Source organism: Panthera onca, chromosome B2, assembly GCF_046562875.1.
Source record: "Panthera onca isolate mPanOnc1 chromosome B2, mPanOnc1 haplotype 2, whole genome shotgun sequence".
NCBI classification, from domain to species: domain Eukaryota; kingdom Metazoa; phylum Chordata; class Mammalia; order Carnivora; family Felidae; genus Panthera; species Panthera onca.
In genome coordinates this window covers 98,858,805-98,874,585 of record NC_138343.1, presented here as the reverse complement: position 1 = coordinate 98,874,585, position 15,781 = coordinate 98,858,805, and the positions used below count along the sequence as shown (strand labels likewise).

The 15,781-nt window shown below is 37.5% G+C and overlaps 2 protein-coding genes across 4 annotated transcripts in view; one reads left to right on the top strand and one right to left on the bottom strand.

Annotated features, from left to right (window-relative positions):
• The window catches only part of CDC40 (cell division cycle 40), a 60,550-nt gene that overhangs the window by 12,882 nt on the left and 31,887 nt on the right, over positions 1 to 15,781 (bottom strand). The window contains exons 4-12 of the mRNA XM_078447207.1: positions 14,500 to 14,583; positions 12,866 to 13,005; positions 11,156 to 11,252; positions 9,197 to 9,336; positions 8,490 to 8,564; positions 6,245 to 6,290; positions 3,552 to 3,653; positions 2,481 to 2,596; positions 2,089 to 2,222 (exon numbers count right to left, since the gene is read on the bottom strand). Coding sequence (XP_078303333.1) covers positions 2,089 to 2,222; positions 2,481 to 2,596; positions 3,552 to 3,653; positions 6,245 to 6,290; positions 8,490 to 8,564; positions 9,197 to 9,336; positions 11,156 to 11,252; positions 12,866 to 13,005; positions 14,500 to 14,583 — 934 coding nt within the window. The remainder of the gene's footprint in view (positions 1 to 2,088; positions 2,223 to 2,480; positions 2,597 to 3,551; positions 3,654 to 6,244; positions 6,291 to 8,489; positions 8,565 to 9,196; positions 9,337 to 11,155; positions 11,253 to 12,865; positions 13,006 to 14,499; positions 14,584 to 15,781) is intronic.
• METTL24 (methyltransferase like 24) overlaps positions 1 to 15,781 on the top strand; it is a 174,950-nt gene that overhangs the window by 129,419 nt on the left and 29,750 nt on the right. The gene's annotated exons all lie outside the window — the stretch shown is intronic.

The following is a 15,781-nucleotide window of genomic DNA, read 5'->3' as shown; positions in this document are numbered from 1 at the left end:
GTTCTTACCAAACAAAAAAGGTAAATATTAAAATACTGTAAAGTGGTAGATGGGCTAACTTGGTAGGAATCCTTTCACAAGGTATACATATATCAAATCGTTATGTTATAAACTTTAAATATATTACAATTTTATTTGTCAATTCTATCTTAATAGAGCTGGAGAAAAAAACCCTTAAGCTTTGGAATAAGTTTAATACAGGTTTGAATTCTGGCCTTTCATGTGTCATGGAACCTGGGGTAAATTACTTAACCTATACTAGTTTCCTCATCTATAAAAACAGGGATAGCAAATATATCTACTCCAGAAAACTACTTTGCACATGAAATGAAAGAGCTCACACAAAATGCTTGGGATGCTTGGCACACAGAAAGGGCTCAATAGATGCAGCGTCATCAATCACTATGACAGTAACGACGCCCTTATACCCTCAGTGCATACGGCATGCCAGGCACTGTGCTGGCACTGGGGACACACCGTGAGCACGGCTGACACAGGTCTCTCTCGGTCGGGAACTTGTCAGGGAAGAGGAACAAATACGCAAGCACTGAAAAGCGGCGGGAAGCAAAGCATTATGTGGGGTCACAGATGGGAGGCACTTATCCTCGTGTGAGGATTGGTGAGGAAGGCTCCACTAGCAAATGGGGATTAAACTGAAGTAAGTCTAAGGATGTCATCATTTATAATGAAACAGTAGTAGGACTCTTAGGAGCATTTCTTCAGCTCTGAGAAGGGAAAACAAGAAACATGCTGAGCTCACCCCTTAATGTAATCAAAATATGTGCTGACCAATGCTGTCATTTAGAAAACACACACAAGTGTTCTTAGAGCCCTGTAACTGGTGCATCATTTAAATATTTACCCATTTCTTTTATACCATCCACATTTTAAAACAAAGCTGAAATACTCTCTGAAGATAGAAACATCTGAAAGTTTAAGTATAATCGAATTGTCAGATTCTGTGCGTGTAACATCACTTCCACAGAAAGATCTTAGTTAAAAGAGGGTCTCAAAGCATGTACTTTAAGGATGACATAAAACTATACATAAAGTATAAAGTCAGCTCCCCATGAAATGGGGGTGATTTGAAGGGGTGTACTGGTGGTGAGTGTGGGAGAAATTGTAGTTAAATTACAGGAAACCTTCAATTACTCAAATTTCCCTGACAGAGGCTAGGGACCTGCTCAGCTCCCCAAAGGGACTCCGTTTTCAGTTTCAGGAGGAAACTACTGGCTGTAGTTCAGGGCTTCCCACTTCTTAAAGCAGAACAACTTCTGTGGTGAGAAGTCACATTTTCTAGTCCCTGTAAGGCCATAACCACGGTTAAGCTGTGCTTCCTAACTGACTATGAAAACAACCTGGGCTCCATCCAAACATTCATTTTAACAAAAAGATTATTACGCATTTCTTTGTAAGGAAATTATAAAACATGACCTATGATACTGAGTGAAACTAGCGTTAGTATTTCTTGACTTTAGAAAAGTGTTTTGGTTTTTGGGTTTTTTTTTTCCCCTTTCTGGGAAAGCAAAATTAACCAATATATTCTCCAAATAAAACATCTGCTTTCTACCATTATGGGCTATGAATAGCAGGACACGATGGGTGATGACATGGGGCAATTTTCAGTACCGAATGATCATAATACAGACATTTAAAAAATCAAGATGTTTTAAAATATTTTCTTTGGGTTGGCTCTGAGGCCAGGATCTAATGCTCAATCCCAGCCGTGAACAATACGGTCTATACATTTGTGGGCCCTATGTGTCATCGGTCATTTTGCAAAGCACCTAACGAATGTAAGTCAAAACAATATAAACTTGTCGGCAATACAAGAAAAAATGACTCCAAACATATAGCCTTTGGTTAGACTGTCCCAAGACTATCAAAGGTAGCAGGTCTAAATTTTTATTTCCATATTCTGGATACTTAAATATTTACAACAGTTTGGTTGGCAAGCCAGAGATCACAGTTGTGAAAATCTTCAAATGGTTGCATAGTATGTACGAAGGCTGGTCTTTCTTTGGCTACAGATTTTTAAACTGCTTGCTATTTATATATGAATCAGATTTTCTACCAACAGAAACTCACCATTCCCAAACTCGGAGGCTCTTATCGTCAGATGTGCTCACAAATCTCCTGTTCTCATCAACAAAAACAATGGTGTTGACGGCTCCCAAATGCCGGTCATACTCCTGCACAATTTCTCCACTTCGAATGTCCCACTGTACATCAAACAAGACAAGAGGTAAACACAGAAGTGGAGCAGATTTATGAAAATAAAGAGCTATCAGACCTATGGAAAGTGAAGAAGAAAAAAATCTCTAACATAATGTTTTTTACGACCGACTGTTTTCTACTAAAAATAGCCCATTAGCAGTCCCTAAGAGCAGCAAGCGTTAAACAAGTTAATATTCTTTATTCCATCCCCTAATACAACATAAGCTGTAGAAATCTTACTAAAATACTGTGAAAAGACTTACCTGCACAATCTTCTTATCAGACATGCCAGCTACAAAGAGATTTTGCTTATCTTCATCAGGATTAAATTTGACACAATAGGGCACTTTTCGGTTTGTAAACCTTGATATACACTGTCCTAAAACCAAAGACTCAAGTTAAGGTAGGTAAAATAAACCCTGGGATTAAAATCTAGAGATCATCTGCTTAATAAATTTTGGGGAAGGGCAGCCTGCTTGTTCTTTACTATAAACTACATTGTTCCTTTTCACAGATTCTTAATGATTAAAAATAAATTTTTCAAAAGTGAATCATCAATTGCAGAATAGATAAAATGATTATGATGTGTAGCCGGAGTTGAGAGCCACTGTGGGTTAAGAGTATGGGCTTTGGCATTAGACCTTGGCTGAAACCAGTTCGGCCATTTACTAGCTGTGTGACTCTGGAAAAGTTACCTCTTTAAGCTTCAGTTTCTTCATCTATAGGAATGATAAGAATAATTATAGGGATATTTTAAGAATTGAATGCAATACTGGTCATAAGTGCACAGCACAATGCCTGGTAAACAGTGTTCAATAAATATGAGCTGTTACCTTTCCCCTTAAAACTCAGTAAGACAAAAGATGGTTATACAAAACCATACTGGCCACAACGTACTGATGCAATTAATGTTTGTGAATATATAAAACCAACTCGCCTATGGGCCTGTAAACTGACTTATCTTAATCAATGTGGGCAATCAAATTTAATGTTGTTCATCAGACATTTATTGTGCTTCCATTATGTGCAATGCCGTGTGCTACGTGATGGAAGAGAACAAAAAGATCAATTAAATAGTCTATGGAAGATTTCAGATTTGCTGGTCTATCAGCACGTTTGCTTTATAAATTGTATTTGATGGAAACAAAGTTTCATAGTAAAAAAGCTACTTACGTAGCTGAGTTTCAACTCTACCTTTTATGATATTAGCTGATGGTGGTATGAGAATCAGCAGTTACAGATGGCATCATCTGCCACAGAAGACCACTCACACTATTTCATTTACCAATGCTAATGTATAAGATAAATATGGATTAGTATCAGTGAGCTCTTACCTGTCTCAGTGTCCCAGAGCTTAAGATACCTGTCATAAGCTGCACTGAGGAACTGTGTTCCTGCAGTATTAAAGCAGATGTCCCTAACAGCTTTACTGTGACCTAAAGGTGGAGACAATAAAAATGGAGGTGAGGTGAAATATCTCTTAAAACACAAGCACTGTTAAGAGAAATAGCATTTTCAAGCCACACTGTGAGTCAAAATCTCTGGAATCCTATTCCCTGACTTACTGACTCAGAGTTCAGTTAGGTGTGGGCTGGGGAACGTAGGAGGTTTTTTTATTTCCCCTTCAAAAAGCTCCCTAGGTGTTTCTGAGGCATAACATTTCGGTAAGAACCAAGAGACAAGGGGTAACTTTTTTTTTTTTTTTTTGAAGTTGGTCATAGCAATCTTTTAATATGTAATACACATAACTGATGACTAAGCAGTCAAGAATTTAAGGAAACATAACAGGCCAATTATTGCCAACGAAAAAGAAGGGACCAGTGACATGTTGGAGGTTCGCTCTCCAGATTACTCACTAAGTGAAACAAAGTGACCTGACCCTCAAGTTCACGGAATCACAGCCCTTCTTCAGTAGCTGTGGATTTCTGTGATCACATTACCAAGTTTCACAGAAGTGAATTCAGAATCTCTGAGACTAATAAACCTTTTTGAAACAAATATCAATTTCTATTTTAAGACAGCATTTTGACAATATATTAATTTTAAAGTGCTTTGCTTGGAAATCAATCCTGCCAGGCCAGTCAACTCTTCTGAAAGTTACAGAGACAAATAAAATGTGGCTACATGAAAGCAGAAACTTTCCTATTCTTTACCACCCCATCATGACCAAGACTGACAAGTACAATTGTGCAAAATGTGCACTGCACAAATTGTCAACCACACACAGCAGCCCTGAACCAGCACCACCAGTGAACTAGTCAGGCAATGTGCTACAGTAATTAGGCATTCTTTTCTACAGCAAGAGTCCCATCTTCCGAAAGCAGGTAATTTTCAGTTTTCCACTGAAAAACTGCCAGGGAGCGGCGGGGAGACAGATGGGGACCAAATCCACTAAATGTACAGGAGGCATTTTGTTCCCCCGTACACTGCTGAGAGCCTTCCCACAAGTCCTCCTATAGGCACCTTGGGCAGTATTTATTTGTGGGGTGAGGCCCTAAAATCATAACAAAGCCTGCAGAACGGACTCCCGCTTAAATCTAAAACCAGAGCCACTACGATTTACACAGTGTTTCGATGATGTACAGTTAAATCTGGAAACATAACCAGCCTTCATATGAAATCTGCCCAAGACTGTAAACTATTCTCTGCCAGAAAGGTTTGCCACGAAGCTGTTCTCTTTTTGGCCTTGTTTTCTTCTTCAAGGAGTTCACTCAATCTTACCTTTTGTATGCTGTAGCTGTCAATTCCTAACTTCTCTTCAAAGCTCAACATCTGGCCATCTAATTGCTTACTGGAAATTTTCATCTCCATATCCCAAAGGCAGCTCAAACTTAACAAGTGATACCTCATCATCCTCTTCTGTTCCCTCTCTTGGCGAATGGCACAACCATTCACCCAGCCAGCTGGGAGTCACCCTAGATTCCTGCTGCACTCTTATCAATTACATCCACTAAGTCCTGCTGATTTTTAACTCTTGATTGTTTTTCCTCTCTATGCGCCGCTTTAGTCCAGACTCTTAGCATTTCTAATCTAGACCAATGAAATAACCCTGTAATTCATTTCCCTGCCAGCGGGCCTGCCCCACCAAAACATCTTCCATACTGTCACTGTGATCTCTATAAACTTCAAATCTATTTAAGCTAATTTCCTGCAAAAGCTGTTTAATGGATGGCTTTCCAAGGTCCTCTGGATAGATTCTACACTCATTTTTTTTAATTTTTAAAAAATTTAGTTTATTTATTTTTGAGAGACAGAGCGAGAGAGAGAGAGAGCACGAGAGTGTGAGTGTGGGCGTACATGTGGGGGAGGGGCAGAAAGAGAGAGGGAGACACAGAATCCAAAACAAGCTCCAGGCTCTGAGCTGTCAGCACAGAGCCCAATGCGGGGCTCGAACTCACAAATCGTGAGGTCATGACCTGAGCCGAAGTCGGACGCTTAACTGAGCCACCCAGGCACCCCGATTCTGCACTCCCTACTAAGAGCATGTAAGGTCCTCCATGCCTTGCCTCTTGTTACACTCCTTTGTCTGCTTGTCATCTCTCACCATATCCCATACCCTGGCAATTCCGAAATATACCTGGCTGCCCCAAAGCAGCATGCTTTCTCAAACCACTTTTGCTTTTCTTCTCAGTTCCCTTTTTTGTCTGTTTGGGAGGACTTAGTCCCTCTTCAAGACTCAGCTCAAGTTTTTGAAGACTTTCCTTCATTATCGGTACAATAAAATTACTGTCAATGATGTTATCTTAGTTTAAAAAAGTCTTTCCAAACAGGGGCTCCTGGGTGGCTCAGTCGGTTAAGCGTCCGACTTTGGCTCAGGTCATGTTCTTGTGGTTCCTGGGTTCAAGCCCCGTGTCGGGCTCTGTGCTGACAGCCTGCTTCAGAGTCTGTGTCTCTCGTCTCCCTCTCTCTCTGCCCCTCCCCTACTCATGCTGTCTCTCTCTCTCTCTCTCTCTCTTAAAAATAAACATTAAAAAAAAAAAAAGGTCTTTCCAAACAGATTTATAGCCAGAGATAAAAGAAGTATTACCAATAAATGTTCGTAGACAGCGCCTGTCTCCATAAACCTCCCATAGCTGGGGGAAAAGAACACAGAGAAATTAAATTTAATAGAAGACTTGGGTAAAATGACAAGTTTCAATCAATAACAACAGTCGTATGCTGGCTATGTGTGTGCATACATGTGTGTACAGGGGATTTAACCAAAGGCATTATATTTAAGGGAACATGTTGCTTAGAGCTGTTAGTCTATGTTGCAACATTTGAACCATACACACACACACACACACAAATTTGAAATCTGACACTGAAAGATACACCAAAATATCAAGAAAACATAGATGGAGCTAATAAAAGTGACTTTCACTTCTTGTTCTTTTCTGTATTTGATATATTTTCTATGATGAAAACTTTTATGTAATATTATGAGCTACTTCTGGAAGAATTAAATACTATTAAAAACTGCCATGTTTATAACATTTTGGTCCTTACCAAATGTATTTCATTTTTTTGGAACTTACTGAAGCCACAAAATATTATAGAAGCTATATGGAAATGATGATCTACACTATAATAGGCTAATAATTCTCATCACATCTAAAGTGAATTAATACAATAGCTTCAAAACTACCTTTATTCTTGCCTACCTCAAATCAAACCGTTGGTAATGTTACTAGTGTTCTAAAACAGCACTTCCTGGCCACCCAGTGCCAACAGCATAAACTCTCAGTTCCCGCAGCATACCAGGCAAAGGACTTCCAGGACCTACCTGGTCCTTGGCCTATGACTGTTGCCACTCTGTATCTCTCAGATTCGAGACTCCAGAAACCACAAACTTACAGTGTTCAGCACACGCCATGCCTATGCATCCTATTCACTCTTTTTGGACCTGCTCCACTCCCTACACTCCCCACCCCCGCCATCCCCTTTACTTAGTTACCCTCCTACTGAAGTGTGCTTCCTCTTTGAAAACAGAGCACCTTATGCCAGGTTCTATAAGCATCATTTACATCATAAAGAAATGATCACCCTAAGGGCAGGGAGAGGGTCTTTTTTAAACTTTTTAAATTTTTTTTAACGTTTATTTATTTTTGAGACAGAGAGAGACAGAGCATGAACAGGGGAGGGGCAGAGAGGGAGACACAGAATCTGAAACAGGCTCCAGGCTCTGAGCTGTCAGCACAGAGCCCGACGCGGGGCTCGAACTCACGGACTGAACTCACGGACCGTGAGATCATGACCTGAGCCGAAGTCAGACACTTAACCGACCAAGCCACCCAGGCGCCCCATGGAGAGGGTCTTAATATATTTTTAGTCTTGGCCTGTTGACATATTAGGTACCTAAAAAATGCTTAGGAAATGAAGTAAATTGAACTCTATGTTTTTTCAATTGGTCAGAAAGACCTTAATCTTAATATAGTTTGTATGAAGTGAAAGTTAAAGGAAACAAGGTTTTTTTACTCCAAACTGTTAGCCTGTCATTTTAAGCTATTGAGTAGAGACAGTTGCCTAAATGACTGCCCTCATCAAGAAAAGCTACCTTCACATATCATTGAGTTGTTTACACAGAGTACAATTTTAATGATTCAACTTTCTAAGCCTCAAGAGTACTAGAGGGCTGATATGTCTTGACCATCATAATAATGCAGACACAGAAGACACAAAAAAGAGCACTATTCTTTCAGATTTTAGTTTTAAAAAGGCTTCTCCCATGTTCAAGTTGATATGCTCTGGCAACTGAGCTTTTTCCCCACATACTCTATAGCTGAAACTTAACCTTAAAGTGGAGCTTCCCAAGACGGTACAACCTGAGAGAAGAGGCTGGGAGCAGTTCTGCTACTTGGTGTCTACTTGCATTTATAAGAAAAAGGATGAATTATGTTACCTACTTTTTGAAATGGGATTTCTATCATGTGTCCTCTCTACCTCATAAGGTCCTGAGGAACAAATGAACTCATATTTGTTACGTATCCAAAGCCCCTATAAAAATACATTATTAGTGATTAAATATTTATATATCTAAAGCCAAAGTGATTGATTACATCCTAATCAGTTATCTAAGCTTACAAATGAGCCTAGACAGTTGGACCACAGAGCCATATTTGAATCAACATGTTTGGAAGCAATTCATAAATGGCTGCATTCATGGGGCCTAAGAGAAAATAATTAGCCTCTAGTTGCCTAGCAAACCCAAATTTATTTATAATTAACCGAATAGACAGCATTAACCAAAGCACTAGCATTGCAGCACTCCTACTCTGTTACTGAAAACTCACCTTAATTTTACAGTCCATGGAACAAGACAGCAATAAATGGCCAGAGAGAGGAAACAATCTGACAGCACTGACACCCTATAAAAAGGTATTACAGTTATCAATCAGAAGGAGTCTAATGTCCGCTAAAGTGAAACAAGGAAAGTATGATATATTTTTAAGCAACCTAATTTACTGTTTTTCTTAATTCCAAAAATCATGCCCCAGAATAACCTTTGTTAGTAGTCCAAGAGCAGCCCTTATTGACACTAAGCTTTTGAAGATTTGTTTTTTGACCTTTAATACTGACTTTCTCACCCCAGGGAATTCTTAGTCAATCAAGTTGCTAATGCTCTCTCTCCTCTTCCTACTTTTATTCAGTTCCTTTGCTCTTTGCTAGGAGCTGGAAAATTATCAGTTGGAATAGTGCAGATGACCAAGAATATCAACATCAAAAGTTTCAAGTATCTTGTCTCTGCATCAGTTTAAATATTATCATGGTTTATAAACCAGAAACCATCTAATCTTCTCTTAAGCATGATAATCCCAAGAGCTAAGGCAACATTACTGAGGTCTTAGTGCCACTACCAACCCATTATTCACTGCTGTGGTTCCAGAAAAAAGCAGATTGGGCAGGAATATGTGGGGAAAGGCTTGGGTTACCCATAAGGGGATAGGACACCAATTATGAATGTGATGTCATGGCCAATCCATATGACCACTTTGCTTACCTTCGTATGTCCAGACCACACATGAATTTGTTTCTTGGGAAGATAACACTTCTCAGGTGGCACAGTAGACCGCAGATTAACACCAACATCCTGAGGTATGTGAAGATAGGATCTGCCTTGGTAGTCATACATTTCTTTAACTGAAATAAGAAAACAAAGGAAAGCAGTGAACAAATATAAGCTACAGTCATAAAATCTATAACCTTAAATGATAACATTTTTTAAAAAATTTTTTTAACGTTTTTTTATTTATTTTTGAGACAGAGAAAGACAGAGCATGAGCAGGGGAGGGGCAGAGAGAGAGGGAGACACAGAATCTGAAGCAGGCTCCAGGCTCTGAGCTGTCAGCACAGAGCCCGACGTGGGGCTCGAACTCACAGACTGTGAGATCATGACCTGAACTGAAGTCGGACACCCAGCCGACTGAGCCACCCAGGCACCCCTGGTAACATTTTATTCATAGGGATATTGTTCCCTATTAAGGTTTAGGTACTAACATTCTGATGAAATTAAGACCAAGAGTCAGCTAAAATTTAGTTCTTGAAGTCACTGCTATTGTTTACAATTAGAGGTAATACTTTGGAATTTCTAAATACCCAGAGACTATCAGACCTTTAAATAAGATCTATACTTCTTTTATTTAGTTATACATTTTAATGATATAAAAAAGACTTCACTGCAGCATAATTACAGCGAGGGAAGAAAAGATAATACTTGAGCCTTGTGAGTCACTGGCAAAGACTCAGAAGCAAACCAGGATAAAAAAAGAAGTTAAAAATATCAACTACCCTTTTTCCCTGTTTTCCTCTTTTATGCCCTTCCAGGTTCCTATTCCATTCTCTTCTCCACTTTCAACATAAAGTTTACAGTGAAGTCACTGGTGGCACTTAAATGGCATAGTATATATAAAACATTTAGCGGCATGCCTGGCACAGAATAGTCCTCAATAGATGTGGGCTGTTACATTTATTATGGCTGCAAGCACCACAGTACTCAACAGACTCCTTGGAGAGAAAACTCCAGAAAACGGGAGTTTGAGAAATCGAATATGGCCTCATCAAACCTAAATATTTGATATGTGATCAATGTTAGAATAACCAATACATCAGTACTAAATTATTCCTTACAGTTTGCTAATCACTACATAATTTTCCAAAGGTAACTAATTATTAATGAACCAGGTACATTTGAGAATACTTATAATTCATTTTGGACTATAGTTCCTGATGTAAAGGAAATAGGCATTTCCTTCCACATATCAAAATTAGTATAAGAATTTTAATCTCCAGTCCATTCACATGAAAAAAAAAGTTTTTCTTGTAAAGTATAATTTAGTAACAATTATGAATTAGGAGGATATCTGGAGAGTATCTGGCTTGGGTTAAAAACAAAAAGTTAAAATGACTGGAGCAAGAGTCTGTTCTGAGGAAACAATAGATTGTGGACAATTCAGACCTCTTCTTTATCTGCCATTTTTAATTTTTTTTTTTTTTTTTTTTTTTTTACGTTTATTTTTGAGACAGAGAGAGACAGAGCATGAACGGGGGAGGGGCAGACAGAGAGGGAGACACAGAACCGGAAGCAGGCTCCAGACTCTGAGCCATCAGCCCAGAGTCCGACGTGGGGCTCGAGCTCACGGTCTGTGAGATCATGACCTGAGCTGAAGTCGGACGTTCAACCGACTGAGCCACCCAGGCGCCCCTATCTGCCATTTTTAAAAATTCACTAGCACTTCGAAGAATCATCTGTGGCAATCATTAATCATGCTATTTTCTCTCCTTTATTAGAATACAGAAGAGTCTGGTATAATTTCTTCGAGATGCGAACAAATACAATTATTCTTAATACAGTGAAGCACAGCAGCTGATTAATAAGGGCAATTGATACTATATGAACAGAGAACAGAGTAGATATCTGAAAGTTTATCATAAAAATGAAGAAGCATAAAAAATATATTACCATGTAAGATTGTCTTCTCCTCCCCAGGTTTCTCTTCTTCCTGTTTGCCTTTTTTCTGCCTCTTGGCCGTGATTTCATCTAATTCTTTTTGTTCTTCCTAAGGAAATTAAGAAGTGAACTTTAAAATGGATGCTTTAGAACCCCACCTTGCCCAAGGCTGATTATAAATACTTTATGATGAGGTCCACTTTTTGGTGAAGCAATAGCTATAAGTATGTCTCTCGGATAACAATCTCAACTCTTTGACAGATTACAAAATGACATTAACAAATAAAAGGTACTAGTTGATACTTTTAAAATCATTTTATACAAAACCCATCCTTCTGGAACACCTAGAAGCAAATTTAATGTGTTATGCTAATTATGTAAGTGAAAAGACAAAGCAATTAGAAAATCTACTACTGTAAAGGAAACTCAGTTTTAGGACATAATGTTGTTCTCCAGTAATGACAGCTTTTACTAAGCCATAAGCATATAAGCAATGACTACAGATCTGTGACAACTTTTATGGGAGGAGCAGTGGAAGGAAGGTGGGGTAGTAATAAGTCCCTATCTATAATAACAAAGACGTCAACAGATGATGTCTAATGTAAATAAAAAGCAGCATATGTATATAATTGAGATACATAGATGAAAGATACAGCTAGAACATAAGCTTCATGAGGACAGGATTTTCTTGATCTTGTCCACTGCTATATCCCTAAGACCTACAAGAGTCACTGGCCCATAGAGACAGTAGGATTTGGAAGGGGGAAGGGGCAGATAGGGGTCTATAGTTTTATTTTATAAACTTCATGGTATTATTATTTTAAAATATAGATAATTATTAAAATTTTTAAATATGTTAATAAATAAAACCCATCATCAATCCTAAAATCATAGAAAGGCTAATTTAGTATTCTAGATACTCACATTACTCTCTGAATATCTAGTATCAGAAGAACACCTACCACAATAGTTTAACAGCATTATCAACTTTTATTAAATTTTAACTTTTCTTAAAAATTGTTCAATATTGTATTTTAATTAAAAATATGGAAGAAAATCAGGGTGCCCAGGTGGCTCAGCTGGTTAGGCGTCCGACTTCGGCTCGGATCATGATCTCATGGCTCATGATTTCAAGCCCCGTGTCGGGCTCTGTGCTGACAGCTCGGAGCCTGGAGCCTGCAGCCTGGAGCCTGCTTCGGATTCTGGGTCTCCCTCTCTCTCTACCCCTTCCCCACTCATGCTCTGTCTATCTCAACAAAAATGAAATAAAATAAAAAACCAAAAAGGTATTTAAAAAAATACGGAAGAAAATATATCAGAAAAAGGATAAATAAAAATATTCCCAGGGCACCTGGGTGGCTCAGTCGGTTGAGCGTCTGAGTCTTGATCTCGGCTCACGTCATGATCTCAGAGTTTGTGGAATCGAGCCCCGTAAGTCAGGTTCTGTGCTGATAGTGCAGAGACTGCTTGGGATTCTCTCTCTCCCTCTCTGCCACTTGCCTGCTCATGCTCTCTCTCTCTCCCTCAAAATAAATAAATAAACTTAAAAAAATATTCCCAAGAAAAATTTAAAAATCTTAGTGTATTTTCTCAGCCATGGCAGGGAAATTCTAATGAGTCATCATTTGGTTCTCTAAGGAAATCTCAAGTTTATTAACATAGCTATCCTTCATAGACACACAGCATCTACCTGAATTGGCAATGAAAAACATCAAAACTTACTTCTGAGGGTTTGGCTACATCTTTTTCATCCACATATTTTGCCCATGGTCCCAAGAAACCATCAATATTAGATGCATCATTTTCTTTAAACTTTTTTCTTTTTTCTATTTTTTTCTGACCAGTTTCAAACACAGTTAAACCTACATTTAAAAAGAGATTACAAACATGGATATTTTTTAAAGAAACAGCATTTATATAAATACATATATAGAGCATATATGTTTTTACTTTGTATGGCTAAAGAAAAGTGATTGTTCAAGTGCCCAAAGATTTATTTAAAAACACAAAATAAAATCTATATGAATCTGCCAGAGAGACCAACTCATGGCATACAAAAAGAGACTCAACCTTCTGGGAAGAGAAGCTTCCTACTGTTCCCAATATTTTGCAAATCCTCATCTATTTAAAGAAAAGACTCAGCTATGTAATCCTACAATGATACACAATCCTTTTAATGAATCATGGACCTAGATCAGTAGATTTTACCACTTTTTGAAAGAAATCCAGCAATTTAATATTGCTAAATAATGATAAAGCTACTTTTGAAAGCAAGAATAAATTAAAATTTATCATTTAAAAACTGAATTAGGTTAAATTACATTAGGAAATTAATAATTTTGATTCACTTGTAATTCAACAATATTAATTAAACAAGGTTTCACAAGAATCTGGTATTCTTCCAAGTGATCTCAATCTAAACTTGACCTCTAAATCATAAATCTTAGAATTAAAAAGAAAGGAGGAAAGAGGGTGTTTCTGGTTGAGGTTCTGATTTGATCAGTAGGAGGTGGCACTCTGGGTGCTGGCACTAAATTGGAAAAGGTTTATGGGTCACAGTCGCAATCTAACTACATAAAAGATACGGCTTGTAGAGGTCTAACTTAAAAAAGCTTACCTATATTAATTCAAATCAGTTTCCTTCAGGTTGCATGTTACAACAAAAGCTTGTTAAAATTCTATTTTAACAATAACGTAGCTGGATGATATGATATAGGGTCTGTAGCTACTAACTAGAAGTCCTCGTACAACCATATTCTTTTTCTAATGAGCATATTTTATGGGTAAGATTCCAATGATGAGCTTTGTGAGAAGTTAGCATTTAGAATATGACACTTTGTCTTGTAAGTACAAAATGAAAATTTGCACAAATATATATTCTAAAACACATATTCAAACTCAGCCTTCAAACCTTTAAAGATAATCTTTACAGACAATGTATAATAAAATTTGTTCTGCTCTGTAAAAACGGAGCTTGACGTTAGTGTTGAGAAATAAATTGCCAAGATTAGCTACACATTAATTATAATTTATTGAATGATTTCTACATGGTTGGCACTGTGCCTAGTGCTCATCACAACCCAGAATAATAGGTACCAACATCTTCCCTACAAGGTTGCACACCTAGTTGAGTGGCAAAAACAAGCTCTAAACTATAATAGTTCTAAATGATACTGCTCTAAAATATCACTGTGTTGTCTCAGCTTAAAATAAAACCAACCTAATAAAACACTAGTTTTTTCTTACTGCTGAAAGTCAATTTGCAAGACAGTAATCATAAGTGTATGTATACATAGATATAGACACATACATATATACTTGATATTAAATATTTTAAATAAATTTGAATAAATTACCTTGATTTTTTTCAGCTTCTTCTACAGAACCAATATATTTAGTAGACACTTGGTGATTATCTAATGAAGGGTCTAATGCATAACCTGAAAAGGAAGAAAGTACATATTATGGACTCCATTTTTGTCATTTATAGTTTATTTTATTACTATACAAATACACTCATTTCACATTTTCCTTCCTAGATGTTGAAATGGTCTCTTTAACTTAGGACCAAATCCCTCTTTCCTGAGCTATGTTCCTTTTAGAACAATTAACCCAAATCTCAGGGGGGACCATGCATGACTTCAGTCGAGTAAAAAGTATTCTTATAGGATGAATTTAGCATTCTGTCATTACATTATTAACAGTCTCTCTGGCCAAGATATCAAACTTTAGTCTTAAATTCTAAGATCTTAAAAATATATGTACATCACACGTTCAGAAGCTTAGAAACCATTTCCTTTTTGTTTTCGGTAATAGATAAGACATGGCTTTAGCTTATCAAATTATATAAACTATTAAGTAATTTAAAAAAGAAGAGACTAAGAAGAATTATATAAAATCTAGCTATTATTTTGAAAATGCTATTCTCAGGAAAGACAGTTTTGTTTCTCAATTTTAAAATAATACATTTCTACTTCATAAATCACTATGTATGTTTCCTTGGTAAGAAAAGTAAGAATATCTACTAGCATGTGAATACAATGCTTCAAAAAGTCATGAAAGTGGGACGCCTGGGTGACTGACCAGTTGGTTGAGTGTCTGACTCTTGATTTTGGCTCAGGTCATGATCTCAGGGTCGTGGGATTGAGGCCCATATTAGGCTCTGTGCTAAGCATGGAGCCTACTTGAGATTCTCTCTGTGTGTGTGTGTCTCTCTCTCTCCTTCTGTCCCCCTCCCTGGCTTGCTCTCCCTCTCTCTCAAAAAAAAAAAAAAAAAAAAAAAAAAGTGATGGAAGTATGTAGCTAGTATATATATAAATGTAGTCTTCAGTGGTCTTTGGGAACTTAAGGAAAGAAATCTATCTATATGAACTCAAATCAATTTTTCCTTAAGTGGGGGTGCTATAGCATGATAAATGGTGAAATTAGTTTTAGCAATAATCTAGCAAATTTATAAAAGAGAGCTAGATCATTAATCAGTTTATGGCCTATGACTTGCATGAATAATCATAAAATATATAAAAGTATTAGCCAATTTTTTAAGGGGTACATCCTAGTGGATAAAGTTGACACTTTAATTTTCCAGCTGAAGATTAAAGAGAACTTCTTTTGGGGAACAGAAAGAGATTTGTCATTAAA